The following is a 14,277-nucleotide window of genomic DNA, read 5'->3' on the forward strand; positions in this document are numbered from 1 at the left end:
GTTTAGCAGACTAAAAGCATTCATGTTATTCAAATTATTCATAAATAAATAATTCATAAATTATTCATAAATTGGCTATGGAACTTATAAAATTGGAAAATGACCAACAAAAGAAGTCTAGAGTAGGCAGGAGGAAGAAAATAATAAAACTTAGAGCAGAAATTAATGTGCTGAATATCAAAAAAACATCCAAACGAGTTATGAAAACAGGGAATTGTTCTTTGGAAAATTATACAAGATCAATAAACTATCAAAACTCACAAAGAAAAACCTAATAAATTGAATCAGAATAAAAATGGGGACATCACAACAGACACCACAGAAATTCGAAGGCTAATCAGAGATTACTTTGAGAATCTTTCCACCACATAATTTTAATAGTGATTCCCCAGTAGGAAAGCACCACATTATATGCAATGCCATCATAGATACCACATAATGTTAACAAAGAAGTTCAATGACAGAATGTTCAATTGACAATATAGTGCTCAGTAGACCCTCAGACAATGACATGAGACTCTATTACAAGACGTGACAGCTGAAGCCAAAGAGATAGCACAGCGGTAGGGCGTTTGCCTTGCACGCAGCTGATCCAGGATGGACGGTGGTTCGAATCCCAGCATCCCATATGGTCCCCGTGCCTGCCAGAAGCGACTTCTGAGCACCAAGCCAGAGCACACCCTGCGCACTTCTGAGTGTGACTCCCCAAAACAACAACAACAACAACAACAACAACAGACTTGACAGTTTTCATAAATTTCCTTTTAATGCAGTATTATTTTTCTATAATTCCATTACCACTTAGTTATACCAAGCATTGTTAAGTAAATTGTTTGTACCTGCCAAGGGGCAGACTTCCGGAGGCTGGGAAATTTATGACCAGGGAGAAGGAATTATTACATTAGTGATAGGACTGGTGTTGGAATACTAAATGCCAGAAACAACTATATTATGAAAACTTTGTAAATCACTGTGTCCAAAATAAAGAAAATCAATTTTAAAAAATGAATCCTGGGCCGGAGAGATAGCATGGGAGGTAAGGCGTTTGCCTTTCATGCAGGAGGTCATCGGTTCGAATCCCGGCGTCCCATATGGTCCCCCGTGCCTGCCAGGAACAATTTCTGAGCCTGGAGCCAGGAATAATCCCTGAGCACTGCCAGGTGTGACCCAAAAACCACAAAAAAAAAAAAAAAAAAAGAATCCTAATGAAAACTATGAGCTTTGGGTGATAATGTTTAATTGTTGGCTCATCACTAAGAGATGTCAATGTTTAGAAGGTAGTAGGGTGAAGGAACATATAAGAACTATATTTTTCGGGGCCGGGCGGTGGCGCTAAAGGTAAGGTGCCTGCCTTGCCTGCGCTAGCCTTGGATGGACCGCGGTTCGATCCCCCCGGCGTCCCATATGGTCCCCCAAGCCAGGAGCAACTTCTGAGCACATAGCCAGGAGTAACCCCTGAGCGTTACCGGGTGTGGCCCAAAAACCAAAAAAAAAAAAAAAAAAAGAACTATATTTTTCTTTCGTTCAGGTTTGCTGTGCAACTCAAATTGTTTTTTTAAAAATTTATTCTAGGGCTGCAGCGATAGTACTGCTGTGAGGCATATACCTTGCAAGTAGTCGGCCTGGGTTCGATTTGATTCCCAGAATCCCATATAGTCCTCAGAGTCTGCCAAGAGTGATTCTTGGGGGGCAGATCCAAGGGTAACCCTGATCATAGCTAGCTATGTACCACCACCCCCCAATTTAAATCTACTTCAAAACCCTTAACGATTTTTACATAACTATTATTCTTGGATTACTTTTTTTTTTAGTTAAGGATACTGAGGCAAACAAAATTTGTCATTAAGCACACTCTGAATATTTAGTATTTGTTTATCTGACCACAGAGTTGGCTGGCTTGATAGTACGCCGCTGATCTATTTATCTTTCCTTTTATTTGTCTTGATAATGCCTTCCATTGTTCTGAATTATGAATTTTATAAGAGATCTGGGATAATTTGTCTCCAAATGAGGGAGAGTGGATCTCGGAGACTACAACGCCTAGCATGCAACTGGGAGAGGGCTTGTCTGGAAACACAGCAGCTAGCCCCTTGGCATGATGGGAATCGTAGTTTTCGGGTAGACCACTCGCCCGCCCTCGCGCTCACAGCTCAGATATTGGACCTCTCTTCTCTCGCAGAGCAAAGAAGCCACAGTTTCCCGACCCATCCTGGACTGGCAGACCTGAACAAGTACTCCTGTGGCCCTGAACTCGGTCCCCGCGTCCCCGGAGGGCGGCCTAAGCAGAACCCACCTAAATAAACCACACAGCGCCGGGACGCCTCCCGAGTTCGGCCCCAAGCTCCGAGGAGGACGCGAAGTCTGGTTACCATAGAAACGGACCCGCCCTCTTCGTCGCGCATGCGCGTGGGCTGAGGGACAACTTCCGCTTCCGGTTTTGGTATCCTGTTTGGGAGGCAGGATTGGGCTGGGGAAGTTCAGGCCCGGAGGAAGCTGCTTTCTGCTCCTAGGGGAAACTTCACCGCTGCCGCTGTCGCGATGGCCGCCTCCACCGCAGCCGGGAAGCAGCGGATTCCCAAAGTGGCCAAGGTAAACGAGAGGTCGTGGGTCAGGAGGGATCTGGGTTCGGGGTCTGGCTCCCACCCAGCTCGTCGGTCATGCTCCGGATGGAGAAGTGAGGTGTTGGGTTTTCTCCCCGTGCGAAGTCGGAGTGTAGGGGTAGTAGGGGTGGGGGAACGGGAAGGGGCACGTGCAGGTGGGGTCCAGACTCAGGGACAGTGTTTTTACTACCCTGCGCTCGCACTGGGCGGCCCACACTTGATGCAAGCAGCAGCACTGTTCCAGTCTAGCTCGGGATCCTGCAAAAGTGCCATCTGTCAAGTGCAACGACGAGGCTTGGGATATGCGGTGGAATCAATAGTGGGCCCTGTGCGACAGGGACGGATCTTCTGAGGAATCACACACACACACACACACACACACACACCTCCTGAGGAATGACACACACACAAACACACACACACACAATTGAGGAATGGAATTCTCCTAATAGGCTTACACACACACACACACACACACACACACACACGAGAAATGGGATTCTCCTAATAGGCTTACACACGCACACACACACATACACACAAAATAGATGGCAAAAGTTTGCGTTGTAGCAGGATGAAACTTAACTGAACGATGAATTTAACATTCTTTGCTACTCCCATCTATGGCTGAAATCTTAATAAGGCTTTGGGAGCCGTCAAGCTTTACCCAAAGCCATTACTCCAAAGTTCTCCTGGCAGAACTTGTCTTCATGAGATAATGCGGACAGAGCACTACTCTTATACGATGATGAACGTCATTCTACTTGTAGCATGAAATAATTCTTTTTTACATTCAGTTCCATCAACTCATTGGCTAGTGATGGTCCTTTAGAAATATAATGTGACCCACGCGTGTGATTTCTAACTTAAGAGCCTGGGAGATAGTATAGAGGGTTATGGCCCTGCATATGGTCCCCCAGCACTGCTATGGATAAGCCCCAACTGCCACCCCCACTGCAATGTTTTTTCCTCGTGAAAAATCAAAACAGGGCCAGAGAGATAGCATGGGGGTTAAGGTGCTTGCCTTTCACACTACCATCTCTGGTTCCATCCTAGAACCCATATATGGTTTCCCCAACACTGCTGGGGTTGACCCTAGCTCAATAAATAGAAGATCAAGACTGGGGACATTGATTTTAATTATATACTTTATTTATTCCAGTGTATTATTTCAATGTAGCATGTGATAAAACATTTTGATGAACTGGTTCATTCCTTTTTCCTTGTGAGTCTTCCAAATTCAGTGTGTATTTTACACTTAGAGCTCATTTCATTTTGAACTTATCAGATATGACACATTGCTACTTTGTTGGAGAGGATAGCTTTAAGACCTCAAGACACTTAAACTCCAATGAGAACTTACTGAAAATTGTCTTTGACTTGACATGCAATAATATGCCAGCTAGATTATTTATCGGGGCATTAGCAGCCATTCTAAACAAAAGACAATTCCATAGAGGTTGGAGTATTTTATGACATTTCTGTATACTTTATCTTCTCTGTATACATGTTGGAAATCTCTACTGAAATTGTTAATTAGCAGCCTCAAAGTAAAGTAGAGTGGTCAAAAAAGGGGGGAAATTACCTTTTTTTTGTTTTTTGTTTTGGGCCACACCTGGTGGCACTCACATAACTCCTGGCTCTGTTCTCAGAAATCACTCTGGGCTGGCTTGGGGGACCATATGGATGCCAGGGATCCAACCCAGTCAGCCGTAAACACCCTTCCCACTTTGCCATCGCTCCAGCCCAAGGTTGTTGTTTTGATCCATTTCTCTTGTGACTTTTACTTATAATTTTAACCATAAAATATATTTTTTTCTACTTAGCTTAAAAAAACTGAGGTGTGTCAAGAGGGTAATAGTAATTGCTTTAAAGCTCTTGTCCAAAAAAATGTTTGTTTCCTAAACTTGTGTTAAGAACATCTACTAAAATTACAAATAATCTTTTTTCTTGAAAGGTAAAAAACAAAGCCCCAGCGGAGGTGCAGATAACTGCTGAGCAACTGTTAAGAGAAGCTAAAGAAAGAGAACTTGAACTTCTTCCACCTCCGCCTCAACAAAAAATTACAGATGAAGAAGAACTAAATGATTACAAATTACGGAAAAGAAAGGTCAGTCAAGAGGATGTATTTCATTCTTTTAAAATCATACAGTGTTTAAAAAGTCCCTCAGATTTTAGAAATTGTAAGCTAAAATCTTCGTGTTAATAGTTTAGTTCATAGTATAATTCCTAATTACCAAATAGCAGTAGTTTACTGAAATTTAGAAAATGTCATGAGTTGTCACTTTCAACATATAAAAGAAATTAAATCCATGAGAGAAGTAACTTATAAAGTCAAAGAGATCTGGCAATTTCTTAGGTGAAACAACTGATAATGGGAAGAAAATAAGCTTATCAATACTGCCTTTTGTATTTCTTTCTGAATCTGTTGTGTTGTTAAGTCTAGCCTCTGAGGCTCCACACACCATAATCCCACCCCAGTGTCCCTGTTCAGGCACCAGATGTGAGACTTCACATTCTGTAATTCTACCCCAGGGAAATGGTCTTGAAGCAGGGTTTGCAGCAGGAAATAAACCAGGCCATTCTCCAGAAGATGAAACAGGCATGGTCGGGGAGCTTTCAGTCTTGTCAAGTGTGAAAGTGCAGCCCACCAAAACCACGGTTTTTATTAAGTACCAAGATCATCAGCCCCTACCAGGGCAGGGGGAGAAGAGCAAAAAGGCCTAACTTGAGTCATTCAGATGAGGTAGGCTTTTGACATGTAGTAAGTTTTGAGTGTCAGCAAATTGTACACAAAGAGGCCTTCAAAAATCTTTATTTTGGGTGAAACCAAGTTGTAAATAAACAAGCCAGGAAAAATTTTTTTTGGTATGACCAAATTGTAAACCAAGTGGCAATTGGACCAGAAAAATAGTAAAGGGCTTAAGGTTCTTGCCTTGTATGCAGCTAACTACCATTCAATTTCTGACACTACCAGTCTCTGCTGGGCTTGATCTTTCAAGGCTGGGAATAGCCCTTATTTCAGGGGTGCGAACACACGGCTCTCCAGCCGCATGCGGCTCCCGGCCAAAATGAATGCGGCCCTCTGCCTCTTATCATTATTTTGTATACTGTGGCTCTTTGCCAAGTTTGGATTTTGTTCTGCTGCTTCTGAGGAGGGACCTCTGAGGAGAGATCTCCAAGTGCGGAGTCTGGCCCCCAGGCTGTCTCCCAGCCTTGGAAACAACTGCAGGGGCGGGGTGGGGGGGGGAACCCGTGTGTCATATGTTGTGTCATATCTCCTCGTTAGTTCTTAGTGTGGAGGACGCAGCACACCCTCACCATCACTGAAGGATTTTTACCCTCACTCAAAATGGCAAAATTCAATATATGTTTAATATATTATTGTTAAAATTATATGCTTTTGTGTGAGTGTTTGTCTGTTTTGGCAGGTCACTGCGTGCTGTGGCTCTCTGACTCTCATAGTTTAAAATTTTGGCTCTTTGTGTCGAACTTCTTCACCACCGCTGCCTTATTTAATACCAGATAATGTCTCCTGCCAGAACATCAGTCACATACATCTTTTGTTGGGTTTGATCCCCAGTATTATCTCACTCCAAAACACTGCCAGTAGTGATAAAGAAGTAACCCCAATAGTAAAAACAACCAGAAGGAGTTTAGGCCTAAGAATGAGCCTAGTGAACACTTGGGAATGTTATCTGATTGCTTCCTCCAAGAGGTGAGATAATTTTAAGCCATGAATATTATATATCTGCTTGAAATTATCTTCATTGAGTTTTATTTGAAATGCAGAGACTCTTCTTAGAGAACTCAAAACGTAAAAAACGTTTTTTCGAGGAAGAGATAGACCAATAGACAGGAGAAAATATCAGCTATTTTATTAATAATACTTTATATTTTAAATTATTTTTATACATATAAGACTAAAGAAATATCTGTGATTATTTTCTTTTGTGGATTTCTTAATTCTCAGAAATTCCAGGATGTTATCTCAAATATGAACAAAACTAGAGGCGGGAGTGATAGTACCTGCGTGGAGCATTTTTGCTGCATGATGCCTACCTGGGTTCAATCCCTGGCATCTGATTTGGCCCCCTAACCCCACCAGGAGTGATTCCTATGCACATTGCCAGGAATAAATCCTGAGCACCATCAGGTATGGCCGCCTCTACAAAAAAGAAAAAGAAAGAAAGAAATTACCTTTTTCGCTCAAGGATTAATAAGTGAAGAATGTGGTTTTTTAAATAAATTACTTTATTTAAAGATCACTTTTTACATAATTGCTCATAATGCATTTGTTTCTGCCACTCATGATCCAACATCAATCCCACCACCAATATAAAATTTCCTCCACCATTGTCCCTGAATTCCCATTCATTCCCAAGATTAATTTATTTTATATTGCTTGTTTACAAGTAAGAGGCAATGAAATTTTGTTTTTAATTACAATAATAGAAAATTTGTGAAAATTATTGTGACTCTCAATGAGGTCATTAAGTTATTGTTAAAAGGTTTACTAAAGTATGTATTGCTAGTTGATCTTTTAGTTATTTGCTTTGTTCCCAAACATTGGGTGACATTGAATTCATGTTGATGTCTAAATTGGTGTGTTCCTACTGGGGTAACAGTAATGAAATTTTTGGAGTTGCCACACGGCCACATTTGTGGCCACACAGTCCAGGAATTCCAAGCACTGTGGTTGATATTGCAGCTTTTGTGGGGCCTTTGGTTGGTTTTGGCTGCCAGGCCTTCCAGAAGTACAAGAAGGCAGGGTACCCTCACTCACTCAAAAAAAAGTCCTGGTGATATTAGCCCAAATACTAGTATTCCTGGAGTTTTGGTCAGCTTAGCATTGGCGTTGCAGAGATCAATGGTTAAGTGATGAGCCTGGGCCATTGGCAAAGAGGTGATTGTGAGTGGTGGGTCTAGCTGGCAAAGCTTGGGATTGCTGGTGTTCAGCTGCGTGGCTGATGTATCCTTAAATTTTCACTGCTTGGTTTACATCTATTTCAAGAAAATAGTGAACTATTTTGCTGGCTGAAAGCAAACATGGCAACTACCTTTGTTGGACATGGTTTCTAAAGAAAGTATTTTTGTGTTATTTTCCTTTCAATGTCATTTCTTGCCTTCCTTCAGACCTTTGAAGATAATATACGGAAAAACAGGACTGTGATTAGTAACTGGATAAAATACGCACAATGGGAAGAGAGTCTAAAGGAGATTCAAAGGTAAATTGCTGTGTAATTTGGTATATAAAGATGTCAGATTAGACATTATCAAATACAGAAAAATAGAAGAAATTAGCCTGTGGCTGCATTTCATTTTCAGTGTTTGGTCCATGGAATCCAGTGGTCCATTTGAGGAGTCTCAGGAGCACTGACGTAGTTTAGCCCTGAGGAAAGTGGCAGCCTGGGGTCTGCAGCAGGTCTTGGCTCTAACACACACTTTTTTTTTTTTTTTTTTTTTGGTTTTTGGGCCACACCCGGTAAGCTCAGGGGTTACTCCTGGCTATGCGCTCAGAAGTCGCTCCTGGCTTGGGGGACCATATGGGACGCCGGGGGATCGAACCGCGGTCCGTCCTAGGCTAGCGCAGGCAAGGCAGGCACCTTACCTCCAGCGCCACCGCCCGGCCCCAACACACACTTTTTTTGAGAGCTATTTGATCTGCTTTCCTTGTACTAGGACTTCTTATAAAATAAAAAGTCTTCCATGGGAAACAAACAGTCCAGACAAAAACCACAGCTTGGCCCTTTTTGTATTCTGCATTCTCCTGACATAGCCCTTGTCCTGACTATCTGTATATGCTGTCATTCTTTGAATGCAACATGTCTCCTGTTGCTTTCAACAGAATGCAGTCAGAGAAGACACCTAATGTCTCTCTCTGTTAGAATAACACCATTCCCCCTCCATAATTTTCTTCAATGTCTCCATTCTGGACCTCTCTAATGCTTTGCTCTCCCACCAGTGTCTGTTTTTTTCTCTATTTCCTTTGTAGATTTAGACACGTTTCATCATAATTTTGTACAGATCTTATTCTAGTCTTTGTGAGGTCTGAAGCATTATGAACTTTCTCCTGAGACCTGGCTTATTATAGATTCTCAATAAAACAGCAAGGCATTACAGGCAGATATAGTTACCATGTCTTTTACGGCTGTTTTCATCTCTAAATCTTTCTTCTCAAGGGCTCGATCCATATACGAGCGTGCGTTAGATGTGGACTATCGAAATATTACACTCTGGCTGAAATATGCAGAAATGGAAATGAAGAATCGCCAAGTCAATCATGCCCGAAATATCTGGGACCGAGCTATAACTACCCTGCCCCGAGTCAACCAGTTTTGGTAAGTTTTGATCTCATAGCTTTAAAAAAAATGTTTCTGATGTTCATTGTATTTCAAGTCAGATAGTTACAGATAACTCCTCCCCTCCCCCATTACAAATAACTTTTATTATTTTGTTTTCTAAGATTCTTACACCTTTATTACCACCAAGGTTTCCAAGGACTTCTACCATTGGTCTAGTGTCCCTTCTAGCCCTCCTCTTCCTCTCTCCCATCTCTCCCACTGCCTGGTAATCAAAAAGTAAGGATTTTCTTTTTCTTTTTTTTTTTTTTTTAAGTAAGGATTTTTCATTCATAAACATCATCCATTCTCTTATTGTTGGCACACTTAAGGTATTTTTTATAATATAATAAGCTGGTTACCAATTTTGTTGGTATTATTAGTGTATACATTTACTTTACTTAACCACCACTAACATCCACAATTCTTTACTTCTGTCTATGTGGCATCTGTAATCAGATCTTCTTACCCCTCCTCTGCCTTTACTGCTTAGTTATCAGTTTTCTAATCCAGGTTTGTTATTGTTGAGTACTATCCATTTCCTAGTTTTATCTCTATTCCATAGTTGAGTTAGATCATCTGGTATTTGTCCATCTTCCTCTGGTCCTTCCTTCCTTCCTTCCTTCCTTCCTTCCTTCCTTCCTTCCTTCCTTCCTTCCTTCCTTCCTTTTCTTCTTCCTTCTCCTGTGGTGCTAAGGGGTTACTCCTGGCTCTGCATTAAGGGATCATTTTTGGCAGTGCTCAGGGGATCATATGGGATGCTGGGTTTTGCACCCAGGTCAGCCATGTGCAGGGAAAACACCCTACCAGCTGTACTATCACTACATCCCTTGACTTATTTTTCTTGACAAGATGCCTCCATTCAGGTGGCAAATAACTTTTTATATACTAGGCAATTTCTATGATTTTAAGATTTATTTTTATTTATATAGTATTTTGGATATCCTAGATTTTACATATGAATATGCTTTTGGGGAGATGAAGGGATAGTACATGCTATCCTTTTGACCTGCCAGCCTGGTTAGTTGAGAATCACTGGTACATGTGTATTCTCAGTGTGTACCCCCTCTATTTTTAAAAGTACTCTTGAATGTTCTATCGTAGGTTAATAGCCATGTTATGAAAACTTTACAGTCTTCTATGTATAAATTTCTTGCTGAACTAAGCTATTTTAATGGAAAAATATATTTTACAAACCCCAGTGTTAAAAGTTTTTTTTTTCTTCTCAGATTTACTAGTAGAAATGCTTAGTTTAAGCTTTAGGGAGAATAAATCTCAAATTCTCCTCAGAAACAACAATATTAGGACTAGAAGTTGCCTACTGATTTTGTCAAACTTTGTCAAACTTCCTGACATATTTCTATTGACTTTTTTAAGGTACAAGTACACATACATGGAGGAGATGCTGGGGAACATTGCAGGTGCCCGGCAAGTGTTTGAGCGCTGGATGGAGTGGCAGCCTGAGGAACAGGCCTGGCACTCCTACATCAACTTCGAGCTGAGGTACAAGGAGGTGGATCGTGCTCGCACCATATACGAGCGCTATATCCTTTGTAGAGTTTCAGTAATGTCAGTGTTGTCTGGGGGCTACTGTTGACACTCTCCTCATGGTAAGGACCCGCAATTATAGCCAAGGCCTGAGAGGAGGCCAAAGAAGTTAAGGATAAGGTTTTCTTTTCTTTCTTTCTTTTTTTTTTTGGTGGGGTGGGGGTTATTTTTGGATTTTGGGCCACACCTGGTGATGCTCAGGAGTTCTTCCTGACTATGCACTCAGAAATTGCTCCTGGCTTAGGGGACCATATGGGGATGCCAGGGATTGAACCAAGGTCCATCCTAGATTAGCCGCATGAAAGGCAAATGACCTACCACTGTGCTATCGCTCTAGCGTAGGTTTCCTTTCCTTTTTAAATTTTTTTTAATGTAGTCACTGCTGATTACAAAGTAATTGATAGTTGAGTTTTAGGCATAGAGTAGTCCAGTATATAGCCCATCATCAATCAACTACCCTCTACTGATGTCTCCGTTTTTCCTCCCTCTTGAAAGGCACATTTTTAAGTTTGGTTCCTGTTTTCAGCTTCGTTGGGTCTATGGTTCAGAAAAATAGTTAATAACATCTCTTCACTTCTAGTATATCTCAAGCTCTGTCCTTACCCCTGTTCTCTTTCCCTGTTCAGTTTCTTTCCTTCCCTGTTCTCGGTTCTGTAGTCCAGGTTCCAGAGTAATCTAGATATCCGCCACCTTTTGAAATTTTATTCTTTTCTTCTATATACTACTAATACGTGAGTTTATCTAGTATTTGTCATCTTCTGACTTACTTTCTCAACATGATATCCTCTAGGTTCATCAAAGTTTTAATAAATTGCATGATTTCACAGGATAAGATATTTTTCTGCGTCATAATTGTAGCACATATATCTTCTAAGAATATGGGTTGGCATAATCAAAGTTTGTGATCTGGATTGTTTGGCTCTTCCAGTAAAATTTAAATTATTTTTCTATTTCAGCCTTAATGTCATAGTTACTTGTTGAAGTGTTATACACAGGTACTGACTTTTGTAGCCAGTTCAATTTATTGATAAAGTTTGTGTTGGCACCAGTACTGGGTCCTTCTGAAGGTTTACTGATTTAATAGCCATATGACCTTAAAGAGTCCTGTAACTCCTTTGACCTGGGGCCTAGGCATGTTCATCTTTGAAATGAAATAAAGGGCCAGAATATAGTACAGTGCATAAGGGATTTGCATTACATATAGCCAGTCACTGGAATTTCATATGGTCCCCTGTGCATCACCAGGAGTAATTCCTGGATGCATAGGCAAGAGTAAACCCTGAGTACTGCCAGGTATGGCCCAAAAAGAAACTAGGAAGAACCAAAATTCCTGTTGTTTGGTGACAGTGAAGATTAGATGATATATGTGTCAATACCAATAGCTACTATTCATTCATTATCCACTGGTTTCTGTATTTGAAGTCTTTTGGTGGGGAGGGGCAACAGGCAGCGCTCGGTGGTTCAGAAATCACTCCTGGCAGGCTTGTGGGAGCATATGGGATGCCAGGGATTGAACCCAGGTCCATCCGCATACAAAGCAAATGCCCTACCACTGTGCTATCACTCCAGACCTGGTTTTTGTATTTTGAATTCTACTAGATAAAATTTTTTCACCTCAAAATTAGTCAAGATTTGTGGTTGTCATTTCACAGATAAGCATTGAGAGGTCAAAAAGTTTTACTTTCTTGAGAAACTTGATTCCAGTGTAATTCGAGAACTCTGAACATTAGTCAGTCTGATGTAGTTTGATACTAGTATCTGATAAAATAAAGTCTACTATGAATGGTTGGTTTTAGGGTTAAAAACATCTACATGATACATACAGGTGTCCTAGATGTTACACATACATTCTTTCTATGGGGAATGGTTTTTTTAATTCAATATATCCCAAAGTGGGTGATACAATTTCCTGGTTGGTGCTGAAATGGCAGGAGAGATGGGAGGGTGCAGTGTAGTGGTAGCCTCAGGTACAACTGGGAGTTTCTTTCTTTTTGCTTTCTTAAAAAAATTCTCTTGGGGGGAGTGGGAGAATGGTGTATATGTGCCGAGTAATTTTATTTTTTAAAAGGTGAGAGGTCAAGTAAAGTTAGGGACCTCTGCAGTGCTAAAAGCAACTTCACAGAATATCTTGAGTAAGAATCAAGATTTTTTCACAATTTTCCTCTTAGTTACTATTGTCAAATTTACTTTTAGTTCAATAAACTTCATAATCCTTGGTCATATTAGGCATTGTTGTAAGTACTTAACAGACATTATTTAATCCTCTTGACAACACCATCTGTGGTGCATGGTCTTACTACTCCATTTTCTACATGAGGAAATAGAGACATGAAAAAGTAACTTCATCCTATGCTCAGATAGTGATGGAGGTGTGAGCTGGTCCCAATTTGGGCTTTAGGTCAATGATGAAAATAATGTGCTTACATTGTTGACATATTTACATATATTGCTATTATAGAAATTAAAGGTTTTCTCAAGGAAAGAAGATTAAAAAGTTAAGTCCTGTTAAGATATAAGTGTTAATTCAGAGCTTTATTGACTCAATCAATTCAGCTAAACATGTTGGTTTTCTTTGAGTCATTAATTATTAATGTTCCTAGGCATATAACATGATAGATATTATTTGTGAAGCATGTTCTTTTGGTGGGAAACTGCATAGAGCATCCCAGGCATCATCTCATTGAAAGCCAGAGATATTTATGATATTCTTGGAAGTTGATTTTATTTTTCTCCATTTGTTGGTGGTAAAACTGAGTCTGAGGCAATGACTTCTCTAGTATCACATGGTTAGTACATGGGTCATGACTCCAGACTCCTGTTTGTTTTCACTAAAATTATGGCTAAGGGCAGATAGGAACAGACAAACAGGATACTCCCTCCTTTATGGATGTCAGTTTGCTCATTCTTCAAATTTGGAGATATTTCATGACTCTTGGATAGTAGTTTGCATTATCAGGGTTTTGTGATATTTTTTATTTTGTCTTTTTAAGTCATTTTGTCTCTTCCCTGATAATTTCCTTAATTGCCCTGCACTTGTTCTTGTGCATCCGGATGTTAAAAATTGGATCAAGTATGCCCGCTTTGAAGAAAAACATGGTTATTTTGCTCATGCGCGAAAAGTCTATGAAAGAGCTGTTGAGTTTTTTGGAGATGAACATATGGATGAACACCTTTATGTGGCCTTTGCCAAATTTGAAGAAAATCAGAAAGAAGTAAGTAATCTAAAATAATCTGATCGATCTTAAGCATAGTAGCATAGGAAAGATTGCGTCCTGTGCACGTTCAATTTATTTTTACTTTCTTGTATATTTACAAAATATGTAACAATTTTTTTTGTAATTTTTGGGAGAATCTATCTACTGCACAGTGTGCACCTGTTTTTTTCCTAGCTGTAATTGTCTACAGTGTCCATCAACCCACTGATTCTCACAGAATTAGTCAGCAGTTCCCAAAATGTGTTCCACTGAGTGCATTACAGTTCCATGGGACCTTGGTTGGGCTCTTCATAGATCTGAGGAAGGCCGACTAAAGGAAGCTCCTCATTCTCATATATGGCCTGCTCCTTCGAAAGGTCTACAGAGTCCTTTGGCCCTGCACCATTTTATCTTGCTTTCCCAGGACCTAGCATTACCCCCATGTCATCCCCACTATAAACCTGATTTCTAAAAGAACATATTTGTGCTCGCTTCGGTAGCACATATACTAAAATAACATATTTGTGGGGAAATCTCAGATGGCTCTGAGTGTTAGCAAGCAAATGTGGCTTACTAGGAAAGACCCAAGTTTGA

The 14,277-nt window shown here is 40.5% G+C and overlaps 1 protein-coding gene across 1 annotated transcript in view; it reads left to right on the plus strand.

Annotated features, from left to right (window-relative positions):
- The first annotated feature begins 2,468 nt into the window (after positions 1 to 2,468).
- The window catches only part of CRNKL1 (crooked neck pre-mRNA splicing factor 1), a 29,178-nt gene continuing 17,369 nt past the window's right edge, over positions 2,469 to 14,277 (plus strand). The window contains 6 exon segments of the mRNA XM_049775588.1: positions 2,469 to 2,589; positions 4,558 to 4,710; positions 7,737 to 7,828; positions 8,783 to 8,941; positions 10,319 to 10,485; positions 13,523 to 13,701. Of these exon segments, the coding sequence (XP_049631545.1) occupies positions 2,539 to 2,589; positions 4,558 to 4,710; positions 7,737 to 7,828; positions 8,783 to 8,941; positions 10,319 to 10,485; positions 13,523 to 13,701 (801 nt within the window). The 5' untranslated portion in view covers positions 2,469 to 2,538.

Source organism: Suncus etruscus, chromosome 6 (genome assembly GCF_024139225.1).
Source record: "Suncus etruscus isolate mSunEtr1 chromosome 6, mSunEtr1.pri.cur, whole genome shotgun sequence".
Taxonomy (NCBI): Eukaryota; Metazoa; Chordata; class Mammalia; order Eulipotyphla; family Soricidae; genus Suncus; species Suncus etruscus.